Below are 12,500 nucleotides of genomic sequence, written 5' to 3'. Positions count from 1 at the left end.
ATACTCAACAGCAGCTAACGTTAGCCTACCGCTAGCTAGTAGCTGGATTAAACACGGTTAAAATGCTGACAGCTAACGCTAAACGGTGCAAAGTTTGACTGTGTTTTACTGTAGAGGATTCAACACCGGGATGTAACAATCTGCAGCGGCTGTTGTTGGAAAAACACAGAGTGCGTTCAATGAAACTGGTAATTTACAGCGTCGTGGTGCATTCAAAGTTGTTGTTAAATGCCCTTTTCCCATCTGGTGGTTGTTTTTGTCATTCAACAGCTATTTACTAGTGAAATAAGTTATTGTTATAGTCATTACATTATTATTAATCATTTAATTTTGACGATATGGCCTTAGCAATAAACAAGCCATTCTTTAATGTCACCAACTGTTTAGTACCCTTCTTTTTTTAACTTTCTTAAAAAGTATCGGTTCAGGCACCGTTAAGGCACTGGTACCGTTTTAAAAGCACTGCTTTAGCACCGGTATCCAAACCAAACAATACCCAACCCTAATACTGACTCTAGATTCAAATGTGTGACTAGATTAAATATATAATAAACAAATACAAATCTTAAAATCAAGTTCATAAAGTCATTTTCTTTGCATTCATTTGATTCCCAATCAAGATACACTGGTAAGAATTGCTTTCCATTGTTAATATGTACTTAAAAACAGTTCTGAAATGCAAAATAATAGAATTTTAATCATGTGATAAAACATGCGATTAATCGCGATAAACTATAGAAATTCAGCGATTAATCGCGATTAAGAAAATGTAATCGTTTGACAGCCCTACTTAGAATTCCTCATGGGGGCGACAGAAACTACTTACTATAGCTTTAAATACAGTGACATGTGTAGTTTATATGCTATAAAGCTCAACAGTGTGGTTCCGGAAGTAAAAATCCCATTGATTTTCTCCATAAGGATTTAGATTGTCAGCCATAATGTCCGAGGCAGACTGATCACGAGCTACGTGGTTGTGTAACGAAAGTTTTCTGCTCCTGTAGAAGCTAGAAATCTGTATGAAATCATACTTGTTTTAAGAAAAACAGCTTTTATCCGTGGTCTTATGGAGAAATACTACACTACCCACAATCCTAAGCGCAACAGCGATGTCTCTGATTGGTGGAACTCGCAGTTACCATGGAAATCTTTACCGAACTAGCGAACAGCTAGCATGCTTCTACTATTGAAGTCTATGAAAGCTTCTGTACACGTCCAGCTGTGGTTATGTCCAATGTTCATTGGGCTGGGTTTTTTAAACATAAAGGTACATGGCAATCTGTGTAGTCTCCTTTTCAAAAAGAATAAAAAGTCAAATAAAAAAAGAATAATAAACCGGCTCAAAAAAGTTCATGAATTAACCATGAATCACCTTTATGTGTTGCTGCGGTGACATCATTATTCTGCAATTTTGACAACAGATCTCTCAAGAGGCCATCCTGGTTAAAGCGGTAGTGTGTAGTTTATGTCTCCCCCATGAGGAATACTAAGTAATGACAACAACACTGTCGGCACGTCAACATGATGCAAGCCTTCCGTGATTGCGAAACACTGATCTGCGAGTTTCTGAGCGGGAAAGTCACCGGATGCCACAATCTTCTGAACATAGTCATACTGAGAGATCCAGAGAGAGTTGTGTGGAGCTGATAGTCTTAATTAGCTTTGTAGCAACTCATTGGGCAATGGCTTGAATGTAACGGACGCTCATTAATATAAAAAAGTTACGCACTAAAGCTTTAAGTAAAGATCAAATAGAATTATATCTTAAATGCACAACTCAAACTTCAATAAGCAAATATGCAGCTTTATTGTCACAACGACTGACTACAGTACACTGTAGTATGACATGTCCTCTATGGGTCCCAGGTCTTTATGTTGGACACCCAGTGCTCCCCGAAGACGCCCAACAACAAGGAGGGCTTTGAGCACGCTCAGTCCTGCGTTCTCATCATCGAGCTGCCGACAGACCAGCAGGCCAACGGACACACACAGAAGAGGTGGACCGCACACACACACACACACACACACACACACACACACACACACACACACACACACACACACAGAAGCATGTTTGGCTCCACATGTGATGTTATCCGACATTCATTTCCTGGATTATTCAGGTGCGGTCTGAATGTCCGTCACCTCCCTCTTTCTTTGTGTTGGCGTTCTAACCTCCGGTAGATTTCTGAGGACTATGGTTAACTGCTCCTCAGATCTCTGCAGGGTAAATCCAGACAGCTAGCTAGACTATCTGTCCAATCTGAGTTTTCTGTTGCACGACTAAAACTACTTTTGAACGTTGAATGTTGCACCAAAACAAGTTCCTTCCCGAGGCTATTTTGCAGAGGCACCATTGCTCCGTCTAGCGCTTAGCTCTGCCCAAGACGATTGTGATTGGTTTAAAGAAATGCCAATAAACCGGAGCGTGTTTTTCTCCCATCCCAGAATTCTGTGTGGACTAGCCAGACCTTCCTCCACAGCGCTGTGGAGGATGGTCTGGATAACCGAGACTAGTGTTTTTTAGTTTGTTTGCACTACTTTTCCTACAGTGTGCCTGGCTCTTTAGTTAACAGCTGTTTTGTAGACTTTTTTTTAAATATTGGATGGAGTTCAGAAGTATATTTCCTCTGTCAGTAACTTTGAAGAACAGTTTGTGTTCACATGATGCAAATTTACAAAATTAAGAAAGCCAATTTTGCAACAAAAAAGTACATCAATGTATTTTAGTTTGAACATTAAAAACAGCCAAATTAACTCACACCTAACTCACACTAACTGTCTTTGCTTGTCTTTCTGCTGCTGTGCTTCCAGGAAAATTGGGTAAGGCTGTTTTTCTGTGACTTTGTGCTCGTCAGTTTTAACAGTATGAAAAATGTCCACACATAGAGTACAGTTTGGCTCTGCATGAAAACTAACTTGTTCACCTGTAGAGCTGCACAGTGTCGAGAAAATAGTATCGTGTGATACATTTCTTTATTGGTGTTATGAGATGTGATATATCCTGAAATTTGAGTCACATTTGCTGTTTAGTGAAATGAAAAGGATTTGCAAATTATGTTTTAATTTGAACAGGTAATGGTAATTATGAACTCATATTTTCCACGTCTTTTATGGATTCTACATTCTGACAACACAGCGCCTAATGTGTTTACTGTGGAAATTGACAAAAAACTGTAATCAAACAAATATGATCTATTGTGCAGCTCCACACTGTGTGTGTGTGTGTGTGTGTGTGTGTGTGTGTGTGTGTGTTAAAACAGGGGGGGTTAACAGTAGGTAATTGAAAAATGTTGGTTTTGCCTGTAGTGTCTCCCTTTAATTATAATGTATTTTAGCTCCTCTAAAAGCTAAATCATTTATTTCAGAAGCCAAAATACAGTAGCTATGAAATTGGTTTGTCACAGCCCGGTTACACTAAGAAAGTGGTTATTTCTTACTTAAGGCGAAAGATTGTCCTAAGTCATTTAAAAACAAAATAATTGTGATTTGACCGGCATCCTTCCCTGTTTCTGAATCCTGCAGGATCCCCTTCAGGACCATCGTGGTGAGCCTGCTGTCCCACCAGGTCCTGCTCCAAAACCTCTACGACATCCTGCTGGAGGAGTTCGTCAAGCATCCCGACGGAACCGAAAGTGTCACCCCCGTGACCTCGGACCCCAGCCGGGCCGCGGCAGGCTTCCTGCGCTACATCTCCATGACTAACTTAGCCATAATCCTGGATCTGCTGCTGGACTCTTACAGGTAACTGCAACAAGAAAATCAGCCATATACCGTTTCGGTGGGGTCTTAAAAAGTCTTAAAAACTCTAAAATTTCAAAATCTAACTTTTAGGCTTTAAAAAATCTTAAATTCACCGAACTATTGTGTTTTAGGTCTTAAATAATGTAGTCTATAACCACGACGTTTCACTTCCAAGATTGCTCCGTTGCCGCTGGAAATTCCACTGGATGTCCCTCATATTTGGCCGGATGTCTATTACCTCCCTCTTTCTTTGTTTTGCCGTTCTGAACTCTGGTGGATTTGTGAGGACTATGGTTAACTGCTCCTCAGATCTCTGCAGGGTAAATCCAGACAGCTAGCTAGACTATCTGTCGTGCGAGTTTTCTCTCGCACGACTAAAACTACTTTTGAACGTACACACGTTCCACCAAAACAAGTTCCTTCCTGAGGCTATTTTGCAGAGGCACCGTTGCTCCGTCCGGCGCTTCGCACCACCCAAGACGATTGTGATTGGTTTAAAGAAATGCCAATTAACCAGAGCACGTTTTACTCCCATCCCGGAGTGCTGTGTGGACTAGCCAGACCCTCCTCCGCAGCGCTGTGGAGGAAGGTCTGGCAATGACAGACTATAAATCATTTTAAACAGGTCTTAGTTTACCTACGTCCATGCAACACTATCTCTAATGCTTTTTTTTGTTTTATTCCATGGTGTTGTAGTTCTTTCTTTCGCTAGTCCAAATATAATTTTGCTGTATTAGGACTACTAATGACCAACATTCAACTTATATTGCTCTCTTTCAGATTGTACCACAGACATAAGACGCGAAGTGCACGTTTAGCGATGCTGAAAATACTGAATTTAGGGCTTAGTTGATGTTGTGATTAAGGTCTTAAATTTCATTCATAAATATCTCAAAAAGTCTTAAATTTGACTTGAAACTCTGCATATATTAAGAGCTGTAACTATTTCAAATGTTGCTGTACAGTTCATTGTCTCAGAAATGATTGCGATTGACAACATTTTTGTCTCTTTCAGTCAAATTGGAATATTTATGTATGTATTACTTTTTTACAAACAAATTCAAGTTTTGAATGAATCCCAATCATTTTTGTTATATCACTTTTAGTTGACCCAGATAATGTAATAACACAAGTACACGGCCTATGAGGTAAACCACACCTGTTTATTATCACAAAACGTTATTTTTTCTTAAATTAACATCCATCCATCCATCTTCATCCGCTTATCCGGGGTCGGGTCGCAGGGGCAGCAGTTCCAGCAGGGGACCCCAAACTTCCCTTTCCCTACCCACATTAACCAGCTCTGACTGGGGGAATCCCGAGGCGTTCCCAGGCCAGGTTGGAGATATAATCCCTCCACCTAGTCCTGGGTCTTTCCCGAGGCCTCCTCCCAGCTGGACGTGCCTGGAACACCTCCCTAGGGAAGCGCCCAGGGGGCATCCTTACCAGATGCCCAAACCACCTCAACTGGCTCCTTTCAACGCAAAGGAGCAGCGGTTCTACTTCGAGTTCCTCACGGATAACTGAGCTTCTCACCCTATCTCTAAGGGAGACGCCAGCCACCCTCCTGAGGAAACCCATTTTGGCTGCTTGTAGCCTGGCTCTCCATGACCATAGGTGAGGGTAGGAATGAAAACTGACCGGTAGATCGAGAGCTTTGCCTTCTGGCTCAGCTCTCTTTTCGTCACAACGGTGCGATAAATTCAATGTAACACCGCACCTGCTGCGCCGATTCTCCGACCAATCTCCCGCTCCATTGTCCCCTCACTCGCGAACAAGACCCCAAGGTACTTGAACTCCTTCACTTGGGGTAAGGACTCATGTCCTACCTGGAGTAAGCACTCCATCGGTTTCCTGCTGAGAACCATGGCCTCAGATTTAGAGGTGCTGATCCTCGTCCAAGCCGCTTCACACTCGGATGCCATCATGACTACATCATCTGCAAAAAGCATCGATGAGATCCCCAGCCTACCGAACTGCAACCCCTCCCCACCCTGACTACACCTCGATATCCTGTCCATGAATATCACAAACAGGATTGGTGACAAAGCGCAGCCCTGGCGGAGGCCAACCCCCACGTGAAACGAGTCCGACTTACTGCCGAGAACCCGGACACAGCTCTCGCTTTGGTCGTACAGAGATTGGATGGCCCTGAGAAGGGACCCCTTCACCCCATACTCCTTCAGCACCTCCCACAGTATCTTCCGAGGGACCCGGTCATACGCCTTCTCCAGATCCACAAAACACATATAGACTGGATGTGCATACTCCCAGGCTCTCTCCAGGATCCTTGCGAGGGTAAAGAGCTGGTCCGTTGTTCCACGACCAGGACGGAATCCGCATTGTTCCTCTTCAACCTGAGGTTTGACTATCGGCCGAACCCTCCTTTCCAGCACCTTGGAGTAGACTTTACCAGGGAGGCTGAGAAGTGTGATACCCCAGTAATTGGCACACACCCTCTTGTCCCCCTTTTTGAACAGGGGAACCACCCGGTCAGGGATTTACCATCAACAGTTGAACCCCTTTGGACTAATGTTAGCAATTCATTGCAACAAAGATGACATGCTTATGATATGCAGATGACAGTGTCATATGAATCTATAATCTGGCTGGATTCACACTCTGACTAATCTCCTGATCTCTTCTTCTTCTTCTGCAGGACAGCGCGGGACTTTGACACCCGACCCGGTCTGAAGTACCTGTTGATGAGGGTGTCGGGGGTTGGTGGCGCGGCTAATCTTTACCGTCAGTCCGCCATGAGCTTCAACCTGTACTTCCAGGCCCTGCTGTGCGCCACACTGAGCCAGGCCGACAGCATGACCGCACAGCAGGTAGAAACCCATCATCCAAACTCCTCCGTTGTTTTTAATTGAATGTTAAATACCTTTAGTTTAAAGCTGCACTAATACATTTTATACCAGCAATGCTTTTTGTGTGAAACTCGACATACCCACAGAGCGTTATCACCTGACTCTGAAGTTCCCCTCAGCAACACAGAGCCTTTTAGGGTCTTTCAGCTCATTGATCAGGTTTCACACAGCCAAACTTAAATAGTTTCTGATGAATCCACTTGATTCAACCTGCTCAGCACCAACAACAGAGACTAGTTGCTCCACCTTTTTCACCATAGAGAGCCATATATTGTTATAGGGAGTTGGTGAAGACCAAACCAGAGCTAAAAGGAGAGTGAGTTTTGTTTTTAAATGACTCAGTTGTCCAGACACACCTCTCTAATTAAATGCTTATGTTGCTCTGTGTCTACTTAATGTGTAAATGGTTTGCTATTACTTTGGACATGTGCGTGATCTTCAGCTTGAAAACATTATTTATACAGCTTTAAGTTGGTTTTCAGTTTGCCTTTATATTTCTTTTTTTTTTTTGTAAGTAAAAATTTTTGTTTAATTTTTGTATATAAGAATATTAAGTTCCAGATGTATTATGTATTTCCACTTCTACTTTTGTGTTTTTTTTGTAGGTGTTATGAAGTTCACAGCAGGTATCTTTATGTTCGGAACAACAGATGCATAACAAACAATACATTCAAACTGACTAATTCATTTTATTGACTACATTTTTGTATCTAATAATCGACATCCATCTACTAAAGACACACTGTAGCAGTCACATATTAACATCTTAGCAATCACCTAGAAACGTCGTGATAACCACGTAACAACGCATTAGCTACAGATGCAACCACCAACGAGTCGTTAGGAAATCAAAACTCTGTTTCACATTTGAACATTTCGTCATATTTAGGTGAAGAGGATGCTGTATGAGGAAGAGGAGGGGAGCTCTGACTCTTCTCACCCTGGCTCTGCATCATCAGAGGACGAAGACATCTTTGAAGAAACAGCACAGGTGATGCACACACACACACACACACACACACACACACACACACATTATTCTTCATAAAACTCGACGCATACTAAGCTCAGGCCCGTACACGGGAGGGGTAGAGCACGCGCAGCGGGGCGAGGGAGGCATTTCATTGGTTCTTTCCAAGCGGAGCCAGTGATTGGTGGGTTGTTACAGGATTACAGCAGCTACAGATGACGGGTCTTTTTCGCTCCTTTTTCAGAACCCATTAGTTATTTATTGCTAATTTATTGAGACCATTTCAAACAATATATAAAGAAGTGCATGTTGGAAAGACTCATCAACCCTGCCTTTAAAGGTCACACTGATTGACAGGTGACCACAGAAACAAAATAAATAAGTAATAAATGAAAGACTTGCCTGGATTAGAACGTCTTTTTGATTAGTACATTTGTTCCAGTTTATCAAGCCCAGTCCTCAGAGGGTTTCCTGATGCTTTTACCTGGTAATGGAACAAGGAAGATGAATTTCTAATGTCATAATATCAAAAAAAAAACCAATCATCCACTTTACTCTTTGTTTCCTTCCGGCAGGTCAGCCCCCCCCGCGGCCGGGATAAGCACCACCACTGGCGGGCGCCCGTCCCGTCCCTCAGCGTGCAGCCGCTGAGCAGCGCGGACTGGGCCTGGCTGGTCAAACGCCTCTACAAGCTGTGCATGGATCTGTGCAACAGCTACATTCAGATGCACCGCGACCTGGAGAGCATGCTGGAGGACATGGCGTTGCTGAGGGGAGGAGCGGGAGGCGGGGGAGATCACGTCTTCTTTCTGCCCCTCTTCCAGTCGGAGAATTCCACCCCGACATCGGCGGGCGGGCTGTCGGCGCAGGGGACGCCGTCGGAGGAAGGCGGGTACAGGGGTCAGGCGGCGGACAGGGCAGCGTCGCCGGGAGACACGCCCACACCCAGCCCAGGATTCAGGTCTGACTTTAGTCCTATAACACAAGCAGTTATTGTGTCCTTATAATGGCGTCTTGTCTCCACACTATGAACTCAATAGTGAAATGGTACATCCTGTCTACACAGGATGTGTCACTCATCCATGTGACGTACCAGAGGTGCTTTTATTTTGAGAGCTACAGCTGTCTCCACCTGCTAGGGGTGAGAGAAAATCAATTCACGTATGTATCGTGATTTTCTTTTTTTTGTGACGATTTTTAAAATCGATTTTACCCCATAATCGATCATTTTTATTTATTTTTCTACCAATGATTCCCTTAAAGTGCTCATATTATGCTCATTTTCAGGTTCATAATTGTATTTAGAGGTTATATCAAAATAGGTTTACATGGTTTAATTTTCAAAAAACACCATATTTGTGTTGTACTGCACATTGCTGTAGCTCCTCTTTTCACCCTGTGTGTTGAGCTCTCTGTTTTAGCTACAGAGTGAGACATCTCACTTCTGTCCCATCTTTGTTGGGAGTCGCACATGTGCAGTAGCTAGGTAAGGACTACTAGCCAGTCAGAAGCAGAGTATGAGGGCGTGCCCTGACAGTACCTAGGTAAGGACTACTAGCCAGTCAGAAGCAGAGTATGAGGGCGTGCCCTGACAGTACCTAGGTAAGGACTACTAGCCAGTCAGAAGCAGAGTATGAGGGCGTGCCCTGACAGTAGCTAGGTAAGGACTACTAGCCAGTCAGAAGCAGAGTATGAGGGCGTGCCCTGACAGTAGCTAGGTAAGGACTACTAGCCAGTCAGAAGCAGAGTATGAGGGCGTGCCCTGACAGTACCTAGGTAAGGACTACTAGCCAGTCAGAAGCAGAGTATGAGGGAGTGCCATGCTAGCAGCTAGGTGAGCATTATAACGTGTGTTCCAAAGTGACCACGTTTGTCTCTGAAGTAAAGGCTGGACTACAATAGAGCTGTTTGGAGCAGTTTGTGAACAGTGTTTTCTGTTGGAGATGGTAAGTCCCTTTGGGGGGGACTTTGGGCTTTTTCACTTTGTAAACTTATAACGTGCACAAAAAGATATATAAGACAATAAAGGAAAGGGGAAAAGCCAAAAAGCATAATATGAGCACTTTAAATATTATCTGTCGCTGACGATAACTAAATCATATCCGTTTACAGCAAAGCAGACGGAAAGCAGGAAAATGCAGAAAATCCATGTCATGTTCTTCTTTACAGTCGAAATAAATGTCAGACTGACTGACTGACATGTGATGGGCATTCTTCTTAGAAAACAATGAGTTTTTCGAAATGTCTCACGATATATTGTCTCTAGAAGTGTATTATTCAACTTTTGTTTTTCTTAAAGAAGAAAAATAAAATCACAGTACTCAGTACTATCGAATCGCAATACTTCTAGAATCGCAATAAATGAAAATCGCGATACAAATTCAATCTGCAGCCATGTATCGGGAAAGAATCGAAATCGGGACAAAGCATGTCCTCCCAGCCCTACCACCTACCTGGCGCGTCACTTGTGCACTAGCGTGTAACCCCACGGATGTGTTTACAGTTACTGAACACACAGGCTCAGGGTTCATACGTTTTGAAAAAACCTGGAAAAGCCCAGAGAGTTTTGGAAAAGTCATGGAATTTAGTTTTTTAACACAGCATAATAATAATCTGATTAATAAATGTATTTCACGTCGTCCTAACCTCAACATTCTATTCGGGGCGCAATATTACAAATCCCACTATGAACCACATAAATCGTCATTCATTTTATTGTTAAACCTCTTAAACTTTAACACAGATTTTTATTCTTATTGTATAATGTCGACTGACATTTTCGGGAATACATAGTCATGGAAATTTGCCAAAAAGTCATGGAAAAGTATTGGTTAAAATGCGTATGAACCCTGTAGGCTAGTCTGGCTATCACCAGACCAAGCTCAGTCTTTTAAGATTGAACATTAGTCTGGGGAGTCTGCTCTGTATTTTCTACTGCACAAGAGGCGTGATCAACGGGCATAGTTCAAATGACTCTGTACGCTATTGGATAGTCCTTCAACCAATCAGACCAACGATCCGCCAATAGCGCGCCAGGTGGATAAGCCAGTTTGTGATTGGTCCCCGCAGATTTCTAACGGAAGCAGGATAGATAAACGTACAGGTTTCCAGCCTGAGCTGCAGGGAGAAATCAAATGGCCGTGAACCACCCAGTCTACACACAGGCCTCAGTTTAAATCAATCATAATGCTTCAGCATACAGTATTTTCATGACCTGGAGATATTGATATTGACAAATATAGCTCTGTGTAGGTGAGTCTTGTGTGTAAATAGAATCCTGTTGGCGCCACAGAACGTATGTTCTGTGTAGCAGACACACTCCCTCATACTATACAGTAGGGGTGTGCAAAAAAAACCCAAAAACGATTCACATTCGTATCGCGATTCAAGCTCTACCGATTCAAAATCGATTCATGTTTTTAATTTTTTTATTGTATGTCTACTGCAATCACGTGGGAAAAGTAACTACATTTACATACTGTGAATCTTTTTTTTTTTTCTTTTTTTTTAATCGAGAATCGTTTTTGAATCGAATCTTGAGCCTAAAAGTCGATATCGAATCGTGACATTTTCTGAATGGTGCCCCCCCCCTACGGTACAGGCATGGGCCGGTCATCGGTTCCAAGGTATACCATGGTTTGAAAATGTCACGGTTTCAAAACCACTCAAATTATCCGTCATACCATTCCTGCGGTACGAGCTGTTTTTTTATGACTTGTAGAATCCCTCTCTCTGCCAGTGTGCAGTGTGTTAAAAAATAAAATGCATTGTGTTCAATTTGTACCCACACATTTCAAAATAATACATTTTAAAGCTGTAATTGCAATACCGCAATACCGTGAAACCGTGACATTTTTGCTGAAGGTTATTGTACCGTCACAATCTCATAGCGGCCCATGCCTACTACTACTACTACTACTACTTCTACTACTAGTTGATTTCTCAGGGCAGTAAATGGCTTCGTTGTCCAAAATCACTGCTCCTTCTGGTGGATAGATGCACCATTGAAACTGGTTTTCCACACGCAGAGCTAAGGGGGTGTTGCCGGTCGGCCCCGAGTTCACTATGTCATCGCAGGTTTTTATTTTTATTTTATATTTTTCGCCAGGGACCCGTCACGGACCTGCCGTGGCCCCAGCACGGAGGGAGCAGAAATTTGGTTTGTGTTTGTGTCGGTCAGTTTTGTCTGCTTGCATGACAATCCCATTTTGCAGCAAGAAAATTGAAGCGAGAGGAACAAACAGAGAAATGTGTCTTTTTTGATAAAAAAAAGGATTCCTTTGGGGACATAATTTGAAGTTGGACAAAAATCTAATAAATTGCAATCTGTAGCAGAATATCACAATATTTTCAAAATCGCAATATTATCTGAGGTGACAGGTTCAAGTACAGTGATAATATCGTATCGTGGAACCCCTATTGTTCACTGCTACATAACTCACTCAGTCACCTGTCCCTTTCCTCTCTCTTCGCAGTTGCACGGGCAGTCTGCCCCACCACTTTAGGTCCGGAGGCGAGAGGAGGGACTACGGCCTCGCAGGAAGCTCTGCAGGCGCAGCTCCTGTCAACGCCGGACCGGGAAGGAGAAAGGACTGGTGGGAAAGCGCCGGGAACAAACTGTACACCATCGCCACGGACAAAACCATCAGCAAGCTGATGATGGAGTACAAACGCAGGAAACAGCAGCAGCAGCAGGCGCCGCCGCTGCAGCAGAGCCACGTCAACCTGTTTATGAAGGAGCAGGGCCGGGCGGCGGGAGCGGCAGGAGGAGGAGGAGGTGGGGGGGGCGAGGAGAGGAGGGGCCCCATGGAGCCACAAAGGGCCCCGCAGAGGCCCCAACATCTGGTGGACCAGCAGGGTCCCGCTCTGAGGCACTCGGTCAGTGCGGGGCCAGAGGTTCTGAGGCAGGAGAAGAG

General features: G+C 43.6%; 1 protein-coding gene across 1 annotated transcript in view; it reads left to right on the top strand.

The window, feature by feature from the left end:
- The window catches only part of arfgef3 (ARFGEF family member 3), an 83,314-nt gene that overhangs the window by 65,463 nt on the left and 5,351 nt on the right, over positions 1-12,500 (top strand). The window contains exons 35-40 of the mRNA XM_078273179.1: positions 1,867-1,997; positions 3,526-3,744; positions 6,404-6,575; positions 7,504-7,605; positions 8,160-8,545; positions 12,060-12,500. The exon at positions 12,060-12,500 is cut by the window's right edge and continues 67 nt beyond it. Of these exons, the coding sequence (XP_078129305.1) occupies positions 1,867-1,997; positions 3,526-3,744; positions 6,404-6,575; positions 7,504-7,605; positions 8,160-8,545; positions 12,060-12,500 (1,451 nt within the window). The remainder of the gene's footprint in view (positions 1-1,866; positions 1,998-3,525; positions 3,745-6,403; positions 6,576-7,503; positions 7,606-8,159; positions 8,546-12,059) is intronic.

This window comes from Sander vitreus, chromosome 17 (genome assembly GCF_031162955.1).
Source record: "Sander vitreus isolate 19-12246 chromosome 17, sanVit1, whole genome shotgun sequence".
Taxonomy (NCBI): Eukaryota; Metazoa; Chordata; class Actinopteri; order Perciformes; family Percidae; genus Sander; species Sander vitreus.
Note: the sequence above shows the minus strand (reverse complement) of the source record. Positions and strands in the feature narration are given on the sequence as shown.